This window comes from Neoarius graeffei, chromosome 3 (genome assembly GCF_027579695.1).
Source record: "Neoarius graeffei isolate fNeoGra1 chromosome 3, fNeoGra1.pri, whole genome shotgun sequence".
Taxonomy (NCBI): Eukaryota; Metazoa; Chordata; class Actinopteri; order Siluriformes; family Ariidae; genus Neoarius; species Neoarius graeffei.
The window spans coordinates 21742253-21764789 of NC_083571.1; the positions used below are offsets into that span (position 1 = coordinate 21742253).

Below are 22537 nucleotides of genomic sequence, written 5' to 3' on the forward strand. Positions count from 1 at the left end.
GAAACCGGAGCACCTGGAGGAAACCCACGCAGACACGGGGAGAACATGTAAAACTCCACACAGAAAGGCCCTCGTCGGCCGCTGGGCTCAAACCCAGGACCTTCTTGCTGTGAAGCGACAGTGCTAACCACTACACCACCGTGTCGCTCCGGTACAGTGTAATTGGGGTTGAATGCCTCACCTTTATTCCTCCAAACATTGCCTCTGGTCAAACAACTCAGTATTTATCTGACCATAAAACTTTCCTTCAGAAAGCTTTTTCTTTGTCCCTGTGGTCAGCTGCAAACTTTTTTGTTAAACTTGAAGGCATCAATTTTGGAGGGCTTCTTTCTTGGATGGCAGCCTCTCAGTCCACGGCAATGTAAAACTTGCTTGACTGTATACAGTGGCACTGATGTTTCAACAGCTTCCAGTTCATGGCAGGTTTGTGCCTTGGTGGTTTCTGGGTTGTTCCTGACCATCTGAATCATTTTTGTTTCAAGTGAAGGTTTGGGTCTTCTTCCAGCAAAGTGGCTTGGTAAAGTGGCTATGTCTCTCAATAACTTCTCATTTCATCTCATTATCTCTAGCCGCTTTATCCTGTTCTACAGGGTCGCAGGCAAGCTGGAGCCTATCCCAGCTGACTACGGGCGAAAGGCGGGGTACACCCTGGACAAGTCGCCAGGTCATCACAGGGCTGACACATAGACACAGACAACCATTCACGCCCACATTCACACCTACGGTCAATTTAGAGTCACCAGTTAACCTAACCTGCATGTGTTTGGACCGTGGGGGAAACCGGAGCACCCGGAGGAAACCCACGCGGACACAGGGAGAACATGCAAACTCTGCACAGAAAGTCACTATTTTTAAGAGACAACTTGTTGGCAGATGCTTTCAACAGAAAATCACTAATGTGTACCAAATGTGTCTCACTGAGGGCCAAAAATTGACCATGTCCTTTCCAGCAGAAACCTATGGTATATTGCCACAAATTGTGTCTAATATATACTTGTAAAATTTTTCTCACTAATCTTCAACGGGAAAAGTTACTTATACTTCATGTGCTAAACTTTGGAAAAAGGAATATTAGATTCATAGTGATACATATTTGTAGTGTCTGTAGGCCCGTCATACTCTAACAATAAATGAATGTGAAAAGACATTGCTTTTTATTCAAGGATGCTTTTCATGTTCTGATTAACTAACAATATTCAGGTCTACAATTTTTAAAAGCGATACTATCCCAATACTTTGCTTTAACTCTAGCAAGATCAGAATTCTTGGCATGTGGTGTTTTGAACTGTAATTAAATCTTCCAAATATCATGAAAAAGTTCCTTGTGTATTTGTTTTTGTGTCACATAAAGAGAAAATTAAAGATTTTTCCTGATTACTTCAATAAGTTGCCGGTAGCTTTTTATGTAATTGACTCTTTGTATGCGATAGCATAGGGCCTACGGATACTACAGGTGGGCTACGGACACTATAAGTGAGTTAATTGTCCTGCATTTTGTAATTCAGCAAGACATTCCAAGTACCATATAGACATATTGTGTTGTTACTAAAGACTGTTCATAGTTATTATACTGAGCTCATTGTATGTCTCTCAGCATTGTGTACATGGGGGGCCTACGGACACTACGGAGATTTTTGTCATTGACATACCATTTTGAATCATACCTTAGTAGTATTAGGAAGTTATATTGTGAACATGTTTGTTTTTTTCCCCATCTTTATACTTTGTAGATGAGAAATTCATTATAAACTAGATATTAAATGCAAATTTGACATCATGAGCTTGATAAATTTGACAGAAAATGTTTCAATAGTAAATGTCACACTGCAGACATTTCATGCGTGGTCCAACAAGATGTATATTTTGCAACGAAATGGTGTACTTCAGCCTGAAAGATGAAGAAATATGATACACTAGCACAAACGGTGCATCCAATAAGTTGAAATCATATTACAATACAGATGTACAACTTTCCTCATTGAAAAAATGAGACAAAAAAATCCATGAAATTGTAGCAATTTTGACCCACATTCATTGCCATCACATTTTTATTACTGCAGATATCAATGTGCAGTTTTTGATATTTGACAGTCCTTGCGGTACTTTATCTGAAAACACTCAAACACTACAGTTATTCTGTTTCTATAATTCTGAAATGTATGCATAACATTGTCAAACATGAAATGGCTCACATTATTGATTTTCTGCTGTTTCACACTATTAAAGCTAAAACTGCATGCCTTGGACTTATAAGTTGGACTCCCTAATCAGCTCTAACTGGAATGGAATAAAATGATTGAGGTTTTTTTTTTTTTTTGGACATTTTGAGTTTTGCACTTGGTTGGCACGTTTGTGTTTTTAACTTTATGTAATATTTTGTCATACTCTTGTATTATTATGTTGCACCATGGGCCTGGATAAATATTTTATGAATATAAAAATTACTATAAACCTTTGTATGTAATTCAGTCACTCTTTGTGTTTTTATAATTTCAACTGCTGTGTTTAGCTCCATGTTATTCGACCAGTGCTAAGCCGAATTGACATGCTTGTCAAAACAATTTCAACAGATATTCAAGGTGAGTCGCATTTTATTTTCGTCATTTGGATCATTCTGCAGGTTCTTAGCAGTTTACTTCCTGAGTTATTGGTACTCTCTATGCAGGCAGTGGACTGATTCATCCATCGTGGTTACTGTGCATTTATCAGCGCATGTTCCACAGTGAAAACAAGGTTGTGATAAAGGAGGGCATCACTCATCTGTTGGGGCTACAAATGCTTCAGCATCCTGCTTTTGCCTTTGCTTTCTCCCAGGTAAGTCCTACACTCTTAATGGCTTATTACTGGTTGTCAAGCTGATGCCGATTAATTGAAGGGGTTGGCAGTAATACATTTAATTAGTTAAGCTAATGTTGGTAAATTGAGGGGGGAAAGCATAGTTTACGAAAGTACAATGCATCAAAAGATTGCTTAAAGCTACAAGATGTAAGATTTTGGAATTTCTTCCTCTCTGGAAGAAAAATCCTGTCGTCTGATACTTGAGAACATTTAAAAAATATACTGTTCTGATTTGTGTTAGCCAGTTAGCTACTATTGTCACTGCCTGATCAAGGAGAAGTGTTGGGTGCGTTTCTGATAATGTGGTCTAAGATCTTATTTATACTTTGCATTAAAGCATATTTGTGTGCAAATGCACACTTGCACGCTCCCAAAAAAGCCATGAGGGCATTGTTTGTATCTCTAGTGCTGTGTGTCAAACAGCTTTCACACACTCACTCTTTGAGGTGGGGTTGTGTACTGTAGTCTTCATGTATTTTGTTATCTACTCTGTGTATGTGGTTCTCTAGCCTGTCAAAAAAGTTTAGCACAGGTCTAAGTGCACAGTAGTAAAACCCAGAGCAGAGGTTATAGAGACACCAGTCAAGTACATGGAGGTATTGATTGAATGTATATAATGGAGTTTAAAATATAAAGATACAGAGCTCAACAGCGTCTTCTTTAGTCACTCTACAGCTATCCAGAGTTCCCTAGCTACCATTTCACAACTTGGCTTATTTGTACTGAATTTGTAATCGGCTATCGTTTAATTATCATTCACATGGTCACCACCAAATTTAAAAAAAAAAGAAGCTTTTAGCTCTTGTGAGTATGCAGGCATTTACAGATGTACATGCAGCAGAAGACAGCTTTAGAATAGCAAACCAAGCCTAAACAAGATGGGTCTATTGTTCCAAAACCTAAAAGGTTGCACTGAACATGCTGAAAAAGTCAAACAAGGTGGGATATGATATTTAAGAAAGAACACTTGTCATGATACAAAAGTTTCAGTTGATGGCATGTTGAATTGGGATATCAACTTCGAGAAAAATACATATATTTCATTGCTAAAATTAATGGGTTTTGGGTATTTAAATCGCCAAAATCCATCAGCTTCGCCCCCTGGCCCCTGGACCCCACTGGGGACCTGCAGGCCGGCCCCCCCGCTACTTTTCAGATTTTTTTTCTCAACATGCATGCTCATCCCTGAAGAGACAGGAATCGTAGTCAAAGAACAAGTTAGGGTCGGGTGAACAGAGTAACGTGGGAAAAACAGAAATTGAGGAAACGAGAACATTAGCAAAGGTCAAACAGGCAGAAAGGCAGTCGGAGAATAACAAGGCTTGGTATGTACAGAAAAACCAGAATGATACTTCGCAATGTGTGCTTGTGTGACTGGGGTTTAAATACTGAGACAGGTGATGAGGAAATGAATGTCAGCTGAGAGTCAGAAGGTGGGAGATAGAGAGCACTGTTTGTGCAGGGAGTTGTAGTCCAAGCTGTCCATGTTTGTAGTCTGCTAATCTCTAGTGGGTTTACTGACAGAGCCTCCCCCCGAGGAGCTACCTCCAGGAGCTATACTCTTTCAGGGACATCCTCGACCTCTAGGTGCTGGCTTGCTGGGGTGTTGGGCGTGGAAGTCTTGCTTGAACAGAGGGTTGAGGATGCCCTTGGGCTTGACCCAACTTTGTTCTTCCAGCCCATACCCTTCCCAATCTACCAGGTACTTGATCTGGCCACCTCTTTGCCTGGAGTCAAGGATTTTGTTGACCCGGTAGATGGGTTCCCCGTCGAGATTCAGAGAAGGGTGATCTTGAGTGGGTGTGTTGTCGGAGAGCTGACCTGGGATGACTGGTTTGGGATTGGAGATGTGGAAAGTGGGAGAGACTCTGCTGTGCGGTGGAAGTTCTAGACGATATGAAACCTCGTTGATGTGCCATAACACCTTGAAGGGTCCATTGTAGCGTGGTTGTAGTTTCTTATAGGCGTGTGTCTCTCGTAGGTTCTTAGTCGCCACCCATACTCGATCACCAGGAAGATAGATGGGAGTCTCTCCTCTGTGTCCATTGGCACATATCTTGTACTTGGCACAGATGACCTTTAGCCACTGATGGACCTCTTTCCAAATGGTTTGGCTGTACTGGAACCACTCATCTACTGCCTGTACCTGATTGGGTGCATCGTCACGGGGGAACAAGGGCGGTTGGTAGCCGAGTATGCACTGGAAAGGTGTTAAGGGAGTCGTAGAATGCTTTAGGGAGTTCTGCGTATACTCTGCCCATGGCAGGAAACATGCCCAGTCCCCCTGGTTGCGCATGCAGTAGATTCACAGGAAGCAGCCAATTTCCTGATTGGCCCGTTCTACCTGACCATTGGACTGGGGGTGGTAGCTGGATGTGAGGCTAACGGACACCCCCAACCTCTCCATGAAGCAGGACCAGAACTTGGAGAGGAATTGTGGGCCTCGGTCACTGACGATGTCTTCAGGGATGCCATAGTATCGGAATACTTGTTGGAAAAGAAGCTCAGCCGTTTGGGCGGCCATAGGGATAGCCGGAAGAGGGATGAGCCTCAAGCTTTCGAGAACCGGTCGATGGTGACCATGATTGTGGTATTGTTTTGTGATGAAGGGAGGTCTGTGATGAAGTCAATCACCAAGTGTGACCAGGGTCGCTGCGGGACAGGTAGAGGCATGAGTTTGCTGGCTGGAGGAGCTTGAGGAACCTTGGCCTGGGCACAGTCGGAACAGGAAGAGACGAACCGGTTGATTTCAGTAAGCATGTTGTCCCACCAGTACCTATTCGTCAGCATCTGGTAGGTACGTTGACTGTTGGGGTGACCAGCAGCAGGAGAGGAGTGCGCCCAGGTGAGGAGTTTGCTGCATAGATGTGCTGGCATAAAGAGAAGGCCAGATGGGATGTGATTAGGTACACATTGTGGTTGAGACTTACGGATTTCACTGTCCAGATCCCACGTGATTGATTGTATGAAGTGCTGTGTCGGGATGATGGGTTGAGGTTCTGTGTCTTTGGGAGATGGCTCTACAGCCCAGGACAGAGCATCCGCCTTGGTGTTCTCTGACCCTGGTCGGAAGGAGATGGAGAAATTAAAACTGGTGAAGAACAGCGCCCACCTGGCCTGACGTGGATTCAACCTCTTGGCCTTCTTGAGATACTCTAGGTTCTTATGGTCAGTTAGGATGATGAACGAATGAGTTGCTCCCTCCAACCAGTGTCACCATTCCTCCAAAGCTAGTTTGATGGCCAGCAGCTCGCAATTGTCCAAGTCATAATTCTTCTCAGCAGGGGTTAGCTTCTTGGAGAAGAAAGCCACTGGATGTAGTTTCAGCGTTTCCCCAAACCGCTGGGACAAGATGGCTCCTCCTCCTGTGTTGGAGACGTCTACCTCCATGACAAATGGTTTCGTGGGGTCTGGATGCTGGAGAATCGGAGCTGACGTGAAGGCGGTTTTCAGCTTGTTGAAGGCTGCTTCTGCCTGAGGATTCCATCGGAGGCACTTGGGACCCTTTTTCAGGAGAGTGGTCAATGGAGCGGCCAAGGTGCTGAAGTTCCTGATGAAACGGCAGTCGAAGTTGGCAAAACCTAGAAATCTCTGGAGGTCCTTGACTGACTTAGGTTGGGGCCACAAGGAAATGGCTGAGACTTTGGTAGAAATCCATGCTGACCCCTTCCGAGCTAATGACGTAGCCCAGGAAGGAGATCTTGTCTTGGTGGAATTCACATTTTTCGGCTTTGACGTAGAGTTGGTTCTCCAGCAACCTTTTGAGGACAGTTTTGACATCGCCCTGATTACTGGGGAAATCTGAGGAATAGATCAAGATGTCATCTATGTGGGCAATGACGTATTTTCCCAGCATGTCCCGCAGCACGTCGTTGATGAAACTTTGGAACACACTGGGAGCCAAAGATAGGCCATATGACATAACCCGGTATTCGAAGTGACCAGTGGTTGTGCTGAAGGCAGTCTTCCACTCATTACCTCATTTAATCCAGATCAGGTTGTAGGCACTTCGAAAATCCAGCTTGGAAAACACCTTGGCCAATCTGAGTTGCTCCAGAGCTGCTGGAACCAGAGGGAGAGGATACGGATATTTAACGGTGACTTCATTAAACCCTCTATAGTTTATGCAGGGCCGAAGTCCACTTCCTCGTTTCTCCATGAAGAAGAAGCCAGCCAAGACAGGAGATTTCAATGGCTGGATGTAACCTTGTTTGAGAGCCTCCTGGATGTACTCTTCCATGGCATTATATTCTTTCTGGGAAAGGGGATAGATGTGACCTCATGGTGCCATGCCTGGCAACAGCTCAATGGCGCAGTCGCAGGGCCTATCGGTGGTAGTTCGCAGGCCTTCCCCTTGCTAAAGACCTTAGAAAGATCCTGGTAACATTCTGGAACGTTGTCCATGGAGTTGGGGAGCAGGCTCTCAAATGAGATGGAAGAGATGATGAACTGGGGACGAGAGAGGCAGCTCTGAAAGTACGTAGGTGACCACTGGAGTATCTCCTTGTTCTGCCATGAGATGAGGGGATCATGCAGTAGTAACCAGGGGTAGCCGAGGATGATATAATGGTAAGTGGTCGTGATGTACAAAGAGATTAGTTTGTGATGTAGGGCCCCCACTTGTATCTGCAGCGGCTGTGTCCGTGATGTGATTAGGCCGTCGCCTATGGGTCTGCCGTCGATAGGCCAGATGCTAAGTGCACTTTGCAGAGAGGTGACTGGCAGGTTGAGCTTTTGCACGAGGGCTTTGCTGATGAAGTTCCCCTCTGCTCCTGAATCTATAAAGGTGGATAGGACATGAGTGGAGGATGCCATCTTTAGTAACACTGGGATTTTGAAGGCTTTAGAGTTAAGTTTTCTCACTGGACTTTGGACTAGAACAGGTCTCTCGGTTGAGGTTCCCCAGGCAAGTCGAACTGGGCAGTGTTGGATGTCATGACTGGCGCTCCCACAGTAGAAGCACAAACCCTCCTTGTGCCTTCTGGCATGCTCAGCGTGGGACAACCGTGTGTGTGTGTGTGTGGTCCTTGGGAGGTGACGTTGGCTTCTTCTCCGTGAGAAGCGAAGGCCAGTGCTTCAACAGCTGGTCTAGACATATGGCCAGTTCAATCAGGGAGTCCAGTGAGAGGTTCTCATCCCTACATGCCAGCTCGCTGAATATTTCAGGGCACAGTCGCTGGCGAAAGACCGCTTTGAGTGCTGGGTCGTTCCATCCACTGGAGGCTGCAAGAGTCCTGAAATCCAGGGCATACTCGGCGACGCTTCTAGAGCCCTGTGAGCTAGTGAGAAGGCTTTCCCCAATTTCGATTCCCTCGGGCTCGTGATCGAATACCTTCTTGAATAGGGAGAGGAACTGCCTATATGACCCCGTTGGCTTTCCACCTTTGTTTCAGACGGCTGTCACACAGCGGAGTGCTTTGCCGGTGAGGAGAGACAGAAATTTAGCGAGTTTGTGTTCTTCTGGAATATCCGGCATGGTGGCGAAATACAATGAGCATTGTAACAAGAAGCCCTTACATGTGGCGGGGTCGCCAGCGAACTTTTCTGGTGCGGGGAGTTGCAACGCCGACCGAGGAGGAGATTCAGTGTGCGCTAGGAGGGCCTGCGACATAACAGTTGTTAGTTGCGTCATCCTGGTGTTCAGATTGGCAAGCATTGGTTGATGTTCTCCTAGCAGTCGCCCCTGTCTGCAGGGGTCTGTAGAGAGCCGTCTGTTTGTGATCCTCCGTTACATCCATGCTGGCAAAATATCCTGCAAGTATGCAGGCACTTACAGATGTACGTGCAGCAGAAGACAGCTTTAGAATAGCAAACCAAGCCAAAACAAGAGACAGGAATCGTAGTTAAAGAACAAGCTAGGGTCGGGCGATCGGCAAACAGAGTAACATGGTCAAAACAGAAATCGAGGAAACGAGAAAACACTAGCAAAGGTCAAACAGGCAGAAAGGCAGTCGGAGAATAACAAGGCTTGGTATGTACGGAAAAACCAGAACGATACTTCACAATGTGTGCTTGTGTGACTGGGGTTTAAATACTGAGACAGGTGATGAGGAAATGAATGTCAGCTGAGAGAAGGCGGGAGATAGAGGGTGCTGTGTGTGCTGGGAGTTGTAGTCTGAGCTGTCCATGTTTGTAGTCTGCTCGTCTCCAGCAGGTTTACTGACAGCTCTTTAGTAAATAAAAAAATGAAACTCCATCAGTCCTGAATTTTTTTTTCCTCTTCCAGTATAATATTGGACAGTATAATCATTGACTTACAGTGCTATGAAAAAGTATTTGCAGTTTTTTAATAAGTGACTGAATTTATTGAAGTAAAAAAAAAAAAACTTATCCAACAACAACTGACCCTCTTTGAAAAAATGACTGGCCTTTTAGTTACTCAGTTAACCAAATGTAATTGTTAATTGGTCTCGTCATTCATTCATATGATCATCACACTGGCAGGTCTGATGACAGCCAGTCAATTGTGTCATTGTCCAGCATTGTCAGTCCAGCAACACCATTCAGGGGTCTGTAGATGCTGTAATCAGGGAGGATATGGCTGATTGTCTGAGGGGATCCACAATCAAAGGAGTCAGATGAGGCAGTACCAATCATATGGAGGCACTGCTGGGTACAGATAGTGCTGGCTCTGCATGAGAATTCCCATCCAGATAGCTTGCTGGATGGGCCAACAGTGTAATCTCGCAGTTACTGAGATGAAGCAAACCACATCTTGGTCCAGGTTAAATTGATACAGTCAGGGTGGAGTTGGAGGGAGGAGGCAAGCCTATGTGCTTCAGTGGTAAAATGCTTGTATTTAATTCTCAGGCTGTCAGGATCAACTGCTTCAGGGACAATGCTGTTTGGTTGGCTACATTTGCAAGCAAGTTTCATTGTCAGGAAATTGCAGTGAAGCTAAGCAGGGGGAGGGTATTGTGTTCAATTACTGACCGCATTTCCAGAAAAGCTGGGATATTTTCGAAAGTGTGATTAAAAACAAAAATCTGTGATTTGTTCATTCATGTGAACCATTGTTTAACTGACAAAAGTACAAAGAAAATATTTTCAATGGTTTTACTGACCAACTTAATTGTATTTTGTAAATATAAACAAAGTTAGAATTTGATGCCTGCAACACAAAAAAAAGTTGGGAAAAAAGCATTTTATGATATTACATCACTGTTCCTTTGATAACACTTTTTTTTTTTACTCAAATATTTTTATTGAATTTTACATGCATCACCTCACATATACATACGTGCTCATACATTCTAAATTTTTCAGAGTGATTTAACATAAACATCCCTCCCCTCCCACTAGCCACACTTACAAGCCATGATTCCTGAGGAGTATTATTCCTGGAGTGTTGTAGGGAACTGCTGGAAGTCAAGTATTGAGTCGCAAGATAAATAAATAATAAGAATAAAATCCAACAGATCCTAAAGGGGACGATGGGTGTACATTATTGTATAGTATAATGAGAAAAAGAAATAAAGAAATTAGTAGAAGTAAAGTGGTAGTGCATAATAATAATGGATAGTGGCTCAACTATCCGTGAGCTTTTATTAAGCCTGGCTTAGGGCAAGATGGTGTCCCAGCACAGTGATGTTCTGCTGTGTGATTTGCTGTTGGTACAAATGATGACCTATACTGCTCCTTTCTACAGCAGATCTGAATGAGTCTCCTTCTAAAGGAGCTCCACTGTTTAAACAATAAGTCATGGAGGGAATGCTGTTTTTTGTTGTCCCAAATGTCTGCAAGTTTACTGAGGGTCATCTTTTCCACCACCACTTCAACATTAGGGTTGCAAAGGGGTGGAAAGTTTCCTGGAATTTTGGAAACTTTCCTGGAAAGTTTCCAGGAATTTAAGGGCCCGAGAATATTGGGAATTTTCGAGAATTTTCAATTTTGGTATTTATTAAGTTTCAAACATATTTTAAAACATTTCATCACCCAGAAAAACAAATTAAAACCCATGTTAAGCCTTTCTTTCAATTATGTACTGTTTTGTGCTAATTAAGAATAGGACATGCAGTGGGGCAAAAAAGTATTTAGTCAGCCACCAATTGTGCAAGTTCTCCCACTTAAAAAGATGAGAGAGGCCTGTAATTTTCATCATAGGTACACTTCAACTATGAGAGACAGAATGGGGGGAAAGAATCCAGGAAATCACATTGTAGGATTTTTAATGAATTAATTGGTAAATTCCTCGGTAAAATAAGTATTTGGTCACCTACAAACAAGCAAGATTTCTGGCTCTCACAGACCTGTAACAACTTCTTTTAAGAGGCTCCTCTGTCCTCCACTCGTTACCTGTATTAATGGCACCTGTTTGAACTCATTATCAGTATAAAAGACACCTGTCCACAACCTCAAACAGTCACACTCCAAACTCCACTATGGCCAAGACCAAAGAGCTGTCAAAGGACACCAGAAACAAAATTGTAGACCTGCACCAGGCTGGGAAGACTGAATCTGCAATAGGTAAGTAGCTTGCTGTGAAGAATTCAACTGTGGGAGCAATTATTAGAAAATGGAAGACATACAAGACCACTGATAATCTCCCTCGATCTGGGGCTCCACGCAAGATCTCATCCTGTGGGGTCAAAATGATCACAAAAACGGTGAGCAAAAATCCCAGAACCACACGGGGGGATCTAGTGAATGACCTGCAGAGAGCTGGGACCAAAGTAACAAAGGCTATCATCAGTAACACACTATGCCGCCAGGGACTCAAATCCTGCAGTGCCAGACGTGTCCCCCTGCTTAAGCCAGTGCATGTCCAGGCCCGTCTGAAGTTTGCTAGAGAGCATTTGGATACACACACACACACACACACACACACACACAGTGGGGCAAAAAAGTATTTAGTCAGCCACCAATTGTGCAAGTTCTCCCACTTAAAAAGATGAGAGAGGCCTGTAATTTTCATCATGGGTACACTTCAACTATGAGAGACAGAATGGGGGGAAGGAATCCAGGAAATCACATTGTAGGATTTTTAATGAATTAATTGGTAAATTCCTCGGTAAAATAAGTATTTGGTCACCTACAAACAAGCAAGATTTCTGGCTCTCACAGATCTGTAACAACTTCTTTAAGAGGCTCCTCTGTCCTCCACTCGTTACCTGTATTAATGGCACCTGTTTGAACTCGTTATCAGTATAAAAGACACCTGTCCACAACCTCAAACAGTCACACTCCAAACTCCACTATGGCCAAGACCAAAGAGCTGTCAAAGGACACCAGAAACAAAATTGTAGACCTGCACCAGGCTGGGAAGACTGAATCTGCAATAGGTAAGCAGCTTGGTGTGAAGAAATCAATTGTGGGAGCAATTATTAGAAAATGGAAGACATACAAGACCACTGATAATCTCCCTCGATCTGGGGCTCCACGCAAGATCTCACCCCGTGGGGTCAAAATGATCACAAGAACGGTGAGCAAAAATCCCAGAACCACACGGGGGGACCTAGTGAATGACCTGCAGAGAGCTGGGACCAAAGTAACAAAGGCTACCATCAGTAACACACTACACCGCCAGGGACTTAAATCCTGCAGTGCTAGACGTGTCCCCCTGCTTACGCCAGTACATGTCCAGGCCCGTCTGAAGTTTGCTAGAGAGCATTTGGATGATCCAGAAGAGGATTGGGAGAATGTCATATGGTCAGATGAAACCAAAATAGAACCTTTTGGTAAAAACTCAACTTGTTGTGTTTGGAGGAGAAAGAATGCTGAGTTGCATCCGAAGAACACCATACCTACTGTGAAGCATGGGGGTGGAAACATCATGCTTTGGGGCTGTTTTTCTGCAAAGGGACCAGGATGACTGATCCGTGTAAAGGAAAGAATGAATGGGGCCATGTATCATGAGATTTTGAGTGAAAACCTCCTTCCATCAGCAAGGGCATTGAAGATGAAACGTGGCTGGGTCTTTTCAGCATGACAATTATCCCAAACACACCGCCCGGGCTTTGTAAGAAGCATTTTAAGGTCCTGGAGTGGCCTAGCCAGTCTCCAGATCTCAACCCCATAGAAAATCTTTGGAGGGAGTTGAAAGTCCGTGTTGCCCAGCGACAGCCCCAAAACACCACTGCTCTAGAGGAGATCTGCATGGAGGAATGGGCCAAAATACCAGCAACAGTGTGTGAAAACCTTGTGAAGACTTACAGAAAACGTTTGACCTCTGTCATTGCCAACAAAGTATTGAGATGAACTTTTATTATTGACCAAATACTTATTTTCCACCATAATTTGCAAATAAATTCTTTAAAAATCAATGTGATTTTCTGGATTTTTTTTTCTCATTTTGTTCATAGTTGAGACCTCTGATGAAAATTACAGGCCTCTCATCTTTTTAAGTGGGAGAACTTGCATAATTGGTGACTGACTAAATACTTTTTTGCCCCACTGTATTGCTAAAGGCCAATTAATAAAAGGCTTTTAGTTTTTCAATATTAGTATTATATTCAGATTTTTCAGTGAAAAATTTATGCTGAATCTCAGTTATCTAGTCCGAGGGACACTTAATATAAATCCAGTCAAAATTGTCAAAGGCCAAATGTGCATTCCCAAGTTCCCTACCACAAAGTGTAGAGGGTCTTGTATCCCTTGGTCTGCTACGCATATTTTGAATACTTTTTTTTTTTTTGTGTTGGGGACCTCTCGAATCTGCATTTGAATAGATTTCTATTAAGTGTCCCTCGGACAAGATATCTAGTAATTTTGAATTGAATAGATTATTTTTCTAGAGTGTACCCTTTGGTAAGAATTAACTGGAAATCCAACTCATTGCATAAGTAGTGATTTCTAAAAATCTTGCAAAAACTCAATGTGGCAGTTCGGAGCAGGTGGGTGGAGCACAGAGGACGGCAGGACAGAGATCAAGTTCCAATTTAGTATTTATTGTCACACTTTTCAGCATAACATTCACTCAGACACACACACACACACACACACGACGGGTGTCTGTTCAGGGAAGAGTCCTCTGCTCTCCCTCCCTATATAGGGCGCGGTCACTGGGAAGACACACAAACACAGGTTAATTGCTCTCAGGTGTAGTGATTCTGCCACTCACCTTCCCTGACTCCGCCCTCCTGTCACAGACCAGCGCTTGACCACGCCCCCGCTGCCACATACCCCCACCGCCCGACTCAGGCCAGGCGGCCGTCCGGCCTGCAGCCCCCCCCCCGGCGGGAGAGGAAGTCCGCCACGACCATCTGCGCCCCCGGCCTGTGGACCACCTTGAAATTAAAGGGTTGGAGTGCCAGATACCAACGGGTGATCCGCGCGTTGGCATCTTTCACGCGGTGGAGCCACTGGAGGGGCGCGTGGTCCGAACAGAGGGTGAAAGGGCGCCCCAGCAGGTAGTACCGGAGGGCGAGGACCGCCCACTTGATGGCCAGACACACTTTCTCTATGGTGCTGTAACGCCCCTCACGCACCGACAGCTTCCTGCTGATATACAGGACGGGGCGGTCCTCCCCCTCCACCTCCTGGGACAAAACCACCCCCAGCCCTCTGTCCGACGCATCGGTCTGCAACATAAAGGGGAGAGAAAAGTCAGGGGAGTGTAGAAGTGGCCCCCCACACAGTGCAGCCTTTACCTCTGAAAAAGTCCGCTGGCATTGCTCCGTCCACTTGACCGGATCTGGTGCCCCCTTTTTAGTGAGATCAGTCTGCGGGCTGGTGACGTCCGAATAATTAGGTATAAACCTACGATAATAGCCAGCCAGCCCCAGGAACTGTCTCACCCCTTTTTGGTCTTGGGCCTCGGGCAGGCCGCAATCGCTGCGGTCTTGTTAATTTGGGGACGCACCTGCCCGTTGCCCAAGTGGAAGCCCAGATACCGTACTTCCACCCGCCCAATCGCACACTTCTTTGGGTTGGCTGTGAGACCCGCGCGCCTCAGCGACCTAAGGACGGCCCTTAGGTGTTCCAAGTGCCTCGGCCAGTCATTACTATATTTGATGTCATCAAGATAGGCGGCCGCATAGGTGGCATGGGGGCGGAGGACCCGGTCCATCAGCCGCTGAAACGTAGCGGGCACCCCAAACAGCCCAAACGGAAGTGTGACGAATTGGTGTAACCCAAACGGTGTGGAAAAGGCAGTCTTAATTTTTTTTCTCGGGATAGTGGAGTCAAGGGGATCTGCCAATATCCCTTCGTCAAATCCAGTGTCGAATAAAAGCGAGCCGTGCCTAGTCAATCGAGCAGCTCATCAATACGAGGCATTGGGTATGCGTCAAATTTAGACACCGCGTTGACTTTCCTATAGTCCACACAGAACCGGACCGACCCGTCGGCCTTGGGTACCAAGACCGCTGGGCTGCTCCAGTCACTGTGGGACTCCTCGACGATGCCCATTTCGAGCATGGTCTGAAGTTCTTCCCGAACCACTTTTTTTTTTTTTGTGTTCGGGTAGCCTATAAGGGCGGCTACGCACTACCACCCCCGGGGGCGTCTCGATGTGGTGCTCTATGAGGTTAGTGCGACCGGGCAGGGGCGAGAACACATCCGAAAACTCGGTCTGCAACTGGGCGACCTCTGTGAGTTGGGTCGGGGAGAGGTGGTCTCCACAGGTGATCGGAGAGGTACGTGATGCCAATGTCCCTTTTTGAACCTCCGGCCCCAGCTCCGCCTTCTCCAGAACCACCGACACCAATGCCACGGGGACCTCCTCGTTCCAGAGTTTAAGCAGATTGAGGTGGTAAATCTGTAGCGCTCCACCCCTGTCCGTTCGCCTCACCTCATAGTCGACGTCCCCGACTCGCCGTGTGACCTCAAAGGGTCCTTGCCACTTGGCGATCAATTTGGAGCTCGATGTGGGCAGCAGTATGAGTACTTTATCTCGCGGAGTGAACTCTCTCTAAGGCGCGTACCCTTGTTGTACAGGCTGGCTTGCCGTTCCTGGGCCTGTCACAAATTTCTCCTGAGTTAGGTGGGTGAGCGTGTGGAGTTTTGCGCGCAGGTCCTTAACGTACTGAATTTCGTTTTTGCTTTGTGAAGGTCCCTCCTCCCAATTTTCCCGCAGCACATCTAGGATGCCGCGCGGCTTACGCCCATATAATAATTCGAACGGGGAGAACCCTGTGGAGGCTTGGGGGACCTCTCGCACTGAGAACAGCAAGGGTTCAAGCCACTTATCCCAATTACGTGCGTCCTCACTTGCGAATTTTTTAATAATATTTTTGAGGGTGCGGTTGAACCGTTCTACTAAACCGTCCGTTTGTGGGTGATACACGCTGGTGCGGATCGGCTTAATCCCCAATGACCCATACAGTTCGCGCAGTGTCCGTGACATAAACGTAGTGCCTTGATCAGTCAGAATCTCTTTCGGGATTCCAACTCGGGAGATGACGCGGAAGAGCGCCTCCGCAATACTGCGTGCTGAGATATTGCGCAGAGGCACTGCTTCCGGGTATCGCGTTGCATAGTCCACCAGAACTAATATAAAGCGGTACCCTCGTGCTGACCGATCTAATGGCCCGACGAGATCCATCCCAATTCTCTCAAACGGGGTCTCGATTAATGGAAGAGGGCACAAAGGCGCTTTTGGAATGGCCGCTGGATTTACTAACTGGCATTCGCGGCATGCCGTACACCACCTACGAACATCGCCACGAATCCCCGGCCAATAGAATCGGGCCATTATTCGGGCTAGTGTTTTATCCTGCCCTAAGTGTCCAGCTATGGGATTAAAGTGAGCCGCCTGGAATACCAATTCCCGGCGGCTCTTCGGAATTAAAAGCTGCGTGACACGCTCTTTAGTTTGAGTGTCTTGCGTCACTCGGTATAACCTATCCTTCATAATGGCGAAGTAGGGGAAGGACGGGGTGGTGTTCGGCGGGAGCGTTTGACCATCGATTACTCTCACTTGGTCAAACGCATGTCGCAGAGTCTCGTCTCGCGATTGTTCTAATGGGAAATCCGCGAGGGATTCCCCAATAGAGAGAGGAGGAGCCGGCGGCTCCTCACTCTGACGCGGAGATGACGTAGACGGCTCTGCGACAGCTGCTCCCGCCAAAGCTGCACCGGGACCTCCCCCTGTTAAATGGCAGGACCCACTCTTTATTAGGCGTGTCATTAAACCCCGAAATCCCGGCCAATCAGTCCCCAAAATTAAAGAGTGGGTAAGGCGGGGATTAACGGCCGCCTTCACTATAAATTTTTCCTCTCTGAAAATAATGTGGACCGACACCAAAGGGTAGCTGTGAACATCCCCGTGCACACACAACACCTTCACCCCTTGTGCTCCCCCCAATGCCTCGTTTTGAACCAGGCTTTGGCGAATTGAGGTCTGATTACAACCAGAATCCACCAACGCCTGATATGTAGCCCCTTGGATACTCACCGGTATGCGATACGCTCCGGCCCGATCGAGGGCGGCCTCTGGCGCGTCGGGGATCCGAACCACCGCACCCACTTCCATGGCCGTGCACTGCTGTTGAAGGTGGCCCGGCTTCCTGCAGCGCCAGCAAACCGGCCCGGGCTTTCCCTCTGCACCGGTGATCTGGGGCTCACTCACCTGAGGTGGGGGAGAGACAGACACAGAAGGGAGAAACGGTGGTGTAGTGGTTAGTGCTGTCGCCTCACAGCAAGAAGGTCCAGGTTCGAGCTCCGTGGCCGGCGAGGGCCTTTCTGTGCGGAGTTTGCATGTTCTCCCCGTGTCCACGTGGGTTTCCTCCGGGTGCTCCGGTTTCCCCCACAGTCCAAAGACATGCAGGTTAGGTTAACTGGTGACTCTAAATTGACCGTAGGTGTGAGTGTGAATGGTTGTCTGTGTCTATGTGTCAGCCCTGTGATGACCTGGCGACTTGTCCAGGGTGTACCCCGCCTTTCGCCCGTAGTCAGCTGGGATAGGCTCCAGCTTGCCTGCGACCCTGTAGAACAGGATAAAGCGGCTAGAGATAATGAGATGAGGATCAGCTGAGAAGTTTTACATTACATGGCAGCCTTTCCGCTCTTATTTTGATAAAGTGTCTACAGCTTCCAGTACTTAATTTCAAATAGAAAACATTAGATCAGAACAAACTTAAGACAGTAACACTCTTCATGCTCTTTCCTTTAGTATGGGAATGGACCACTGTGGGTGGTGAGGGTGGGTAGGGTTTCTTTTCTTTTTTTCTGTACAAGTGTCAGTTTTTGCTTGTTGTCTGATGGTTTATGAAAAAATGGGACGTGCCCATTCCTGTTTTGTGATATGTACACTGAAACTATGTCCTAATGAAACAAATTATTTAAAAAAAAGTCTAAGGTTATTGTTTAATTCATTATACATGTACCAGGGAAAACCCATATTGTTTTTGTAAAACATTTGGTGGTTATTAATTTTCTTAGTTGTTTAAGTAGTTCCATGCTTGTTTTTGCTTGTGTGTTCTTCTGAACAGAACAGAGACTCAGAGAAATATCCTAATCTGAATAAAAGGACCTTATTTTTTTGTATCAATTTTAAGTAAAGTTGGTTTTGAAAATTCCCATAAATTCCCGGGAATTTTGCAACCCTATTCAACATCATCTAGAGCTGACCTCACCAACACAGTGCCCACGGGCACCAGGTAGCCTGCTGGGAGCCTGGGAGGTGCCCCCGATGGATTGTTCTAAAAATAACCAGTGACTACTGCACTGTTCAAATCATATTTGGTCATTTAAAAAAAAACATTATTTTTATTGTTTTCATGTTTTAAGATGCCTTGAAGTTTAATCCAGAAGTATTTTCTAAAAATCCTCCTAACATTTTTTAAATTAAAATAGAAGCCTAATATAGATAATTTTCTTTGCCAGGTCAAAGTTTAGCCTACTATGCCACTGCACCAACTCCCCTTTGTGTTCAGTCCTCAGTCATTAGCCCGCCAGTGGATAGCGATCAACACAGTGCGATAAGTTGTAAATTTTCTGTAAAGGTAATTTTGTAAAAGTGTTTAAATGCGATGTCGGAGAGCAAGTAAAAGAAGACTTACCACTTTCAGGATGAATGGGAGAAAGAGTTCTTCTTTACTCAAGTTGGTGAATGTTGTGTGTGTCTGATCTGTGGAGCTGCCATAGCCTTGACTGAGACACAATGTGGAGAGACATTTTTCTACATGCCACAGAACGTTCGATGCTAGCTTCCCTCTAGGCAACGCATTACATGCTCAAAAGACTCATGAACTCAAGGCAGCTTTGGGCAGACAACAGTCTTTTTTCACCAAACTGGCAAAGCGGCTACGGAAGCTTCCTTCAGAGCAGCACACTACCTGTCTAGGCACAAAAAGGCATTTTCGGACGGAGAGGTGGTCGAAGGGGTGATGTCAGTGGTTGCAGATATTTTGTTTAAAGGTCACAGGAATGGGAAGGACATCCTTGCTGCCATTGCGGATGTTCAGCTAAGTGCCAACACCATCACCAGGAGAGTATCAGCAATGTCCACTAACTTGGTGGAACAGCTGAACGGTGACATGAGTACATACAGGTACTTTAGCATCCAATGTGACGAGTCGGTGGATAAAACCAGCATGGTGCAGCTGATGGTCTTTGCCAGAATGGTGTTCAGTGATTTCACTGTGAAGGAGATGCTTACTTTGCTGCCCCTGAAAACCACAACAAGGGCCGTTGACATCTACGAGGCCATAAAGCGCTATTTTACAGAGGAAAACATCCCACTTCAAAAGTTGTTCTCAAAGATTAGGCCTTCCAGGATATTGATTTTGTACCAAATCATGATTACGATCACCTGTTTCAAATTTGAGGAGCAAAGATGAACCAGTGATCTCCAGTTTGTCAACAAATGTCTGAGAAAATAATTGAAATGTTTAAAAACAATGTTCCTCAAAGAAAGATAAAAAGAGATTTCAATATTTCACCCTCTGTGGTGCACAATATCATTAAATGATTCAAGGAATTTGGAGGAATTTACCGTAATTGCATAAAGGGCAAAGGTGCAAGTCTAAGCTGAACGCCCGGGATCACCCATCCCTCAGACAGCACTGCATCAAGAACCATCATTCATCTATAGCTGATATAACCACATGGGCTAAGGATTACTTTGGCAAACCTTTGTCAAACACTACAATACAATACATGGAGGTGTCTGTGATGGACCATCATTCAGTGGAAATGTGTATTGTGTGCATTGCCTTCATGACTACAACTTTTCCAGGAATGTTTCAGATTCTATACACATTACAAAGGCATGGCTGCAGAAGAAGAGGGTGTCTGTCCATCCATCCCATCCATCCATTATCTGTAGCCACTTATCCTGTTCTACAGGGTCGCAGGCAAGCTGGAGCCTATCCCAGCTGACTGTGGGTGAGAGGCGGGGTACACCCTGGACAAGTCACCAGGTTATCGCAGAGCTGACACAGAGACAAACAACCATTCACACTCACACCTATGGTCAATTTAGAGCCACCAATTAGCCTGACCTGCATGTCTTTGGACTGTGGGGGAAACCGGAGCACCCCGAGGAAACCCACGCAGACATGGGGAGAACATGCAAACTCCACACAGAAAGCCCTTGCCAGCCGCTGGGTTCGAACCCAGGACCTTCTTGCTGTGAGGCGACAGTGCTAAGCACTACACAAATTTAAAAGGAAAAATATTACAACCCTGTAGTGTTGGACACATTAAGACCTGTATGCAGGGTGAATGGGATAAAATAACACATGAAATACTTCATCACTTGGTGTCTTCGGTCCCTAAACATCTTTTAAGTGTTGTGAGAAAGAATGGCAGCATTTCTAAAATAGTAAATGCGTTACCATCCCAACTTTTTTGAAATGTGTTGCGAGAATCAAAATTGAAATGGGTTGGGTTTTTTAGTTTTTTTTTTTTTTTGTTTGTTTTTTAAAGCATAAAATTAATGAGGTAAAACATCAAATAATGTGCTGTTGTATTGTTTTGAGTTCAGTACAGGTCAAATATTATTTACAAATCATTGTTTTCTGTTTTAATTTCAATTTCAACATACCATCCCAACTTATTCTGATTTGGGATTGCAATTTTGGTCATTTTTGGTGCCAAAATACCCCTCAAATTAGTTGTGTAAAGATAAAGATATGCTTATGTGTATATATAATGTTTTGTTCATATTTATAATTACAAAGTTAAAAGGCATTATATGTCTGTATCTGAAGTGTATATACGCACTGGAAGTATATTTCATAGGGATCTGCACCTCTATCGCTGAGGCCAATGCAGTACACATCTCAATGCATTGCCAGAGATTTGATCCATTAAAGATGCTTATGAAGCAGCTATTAATGCAGTGCAATATGATCCACCCCTATTGTGATGCAGTGCAATTTGATGCAGTACTATGCAATCCAAAAGAATATCATGCTATGCAATTCAATATGGTAGCTATTTCTCCTCCATAATAATCTGTAGCCTCTTTGACACATCCTGTTCAAAGCAGGAATGTTGTGCCTTTATTCCACCTGGCTGTTCTGTATAAAACGTACAAACATTGGGGGGGTGTCATTGGTGTTCCACCTCTGTGACTCGCCCATACATGCCGCCAGCTCATGCAAGAGTTGTTTGAGAGACTTGATAAGAATAGGCCATTGATAGCAGTGGAGATGAGAGCATGTGCTTGAGGAACAGTTTAGAGAAGAGGAATCAATATAAATAAATTATTGGTTAAAAAGTATTGGTCACATTTTCTAAATAATAAAGCCATAGGGCCTCTACTAATAATTTATATATTAATAAATCAGACCGTACCGATGCAAAGGTGTTAGAAACGATGCAAACCGAGTTCATCCCAAATTGTAGCCGGTGCACACTTTTTTTTTAATCCGGACAATCATGTCATGAACATTTCTGCTGGTGAACCCGTGCCAGTAAATAAATCTTACCATCCCAAATATTCTGTAACAAAAACAAGTGTCAGTACTTACTTTTCTTCACTGTAATTCCACATTCATGTCAGTGTTTAATTTTATCAGCATATTCTATATCTTTGAATAGTAGAGGTAATACTGGTAAATTCAAACAGTGCAGTTTGATACATACATGTTATTTACCAGCTGGGAGGTCTTTATCGTGAAATACCGTGACTGAGGTCTTGAAAGTACTGAGTGAGGCCCTCTGGGCCGAGGTCAGTATTTAAGGCCGAGGTCACGGTATTTCACCATACGGACCGACCTTAAGCTGGTAAATAATATATTTATTTTTTTCTTTACCAAATTCTAACAGAAAACGAGAGCGCCCGAAAGGGAAAGCCGAGCCGCCATTTTGAATCCTCATTCACAGCTGTAATGCAAATGGCTTCCTCCTCAGTATACAAGTGACCTTCTACGGCAGGAAAAATACTACATTTTGCCGCCCATGTAGTCCCCTATTTATACAAAATTGAGTCATTCAGGATTCAGCCATGTTTTTGCTCGGCGTTAGCAACAGTTGCAGGTTTTTAGCTTTCTCCTGCAATATTTTATTTCTTCTTCCTCAGGGTAGTAAAACTCGCTCTTGCTGTGAACACTGTCGTTATCGCTATCCATGATGTAAAATTAATGCTATTATGCTGAGAAATGTTGGCAAAAATTTATAAGATTTTTGATAAAAATCTTATAAATAAATCTTATAAAAAAAGATAAATGTTGACAAAAATTGCTACTATGTTTGTTGTTGTTGTGAACGAGCGAGTCACCAGAGGTCTGTAACCGGGGTCCGTAACCGGCGTCCGTACTGTAGGATACGGACCAGCTCGCCAGCCAATCAGAGCGCAGGATTTGATGGA

General features: G+C 44.9%; 1 protein-coding gene across 7 annotated transcripts in view; it reads left to right on the forward strand.

The window, feature by feature from the left end:
- The window catches only part of tarbp1 (TAR (HIV-1) RNA binding protein 1), a 124124-nt gene that overhangs the window by 14675 nt on the left and 86912 nt on the right, over positions 1–22537 (forward strand). For all 7 annotated transcript variants that reach the window (XM_060916486.1, XM_060916487.1, XM_060916485.1 and 4 more), the window contains exons 3-4: positions 2510–2579; positions 2666–2814. In XM_060916486.1, coding sequence (XP_060772469.1) covers positions 2510–2579; positions 2666–2814 — 219 coding nt within the window. The remainder of the gene's footprint in view (positions 1–2509; positions 2580–2665; positions 2815–22537) is intronic.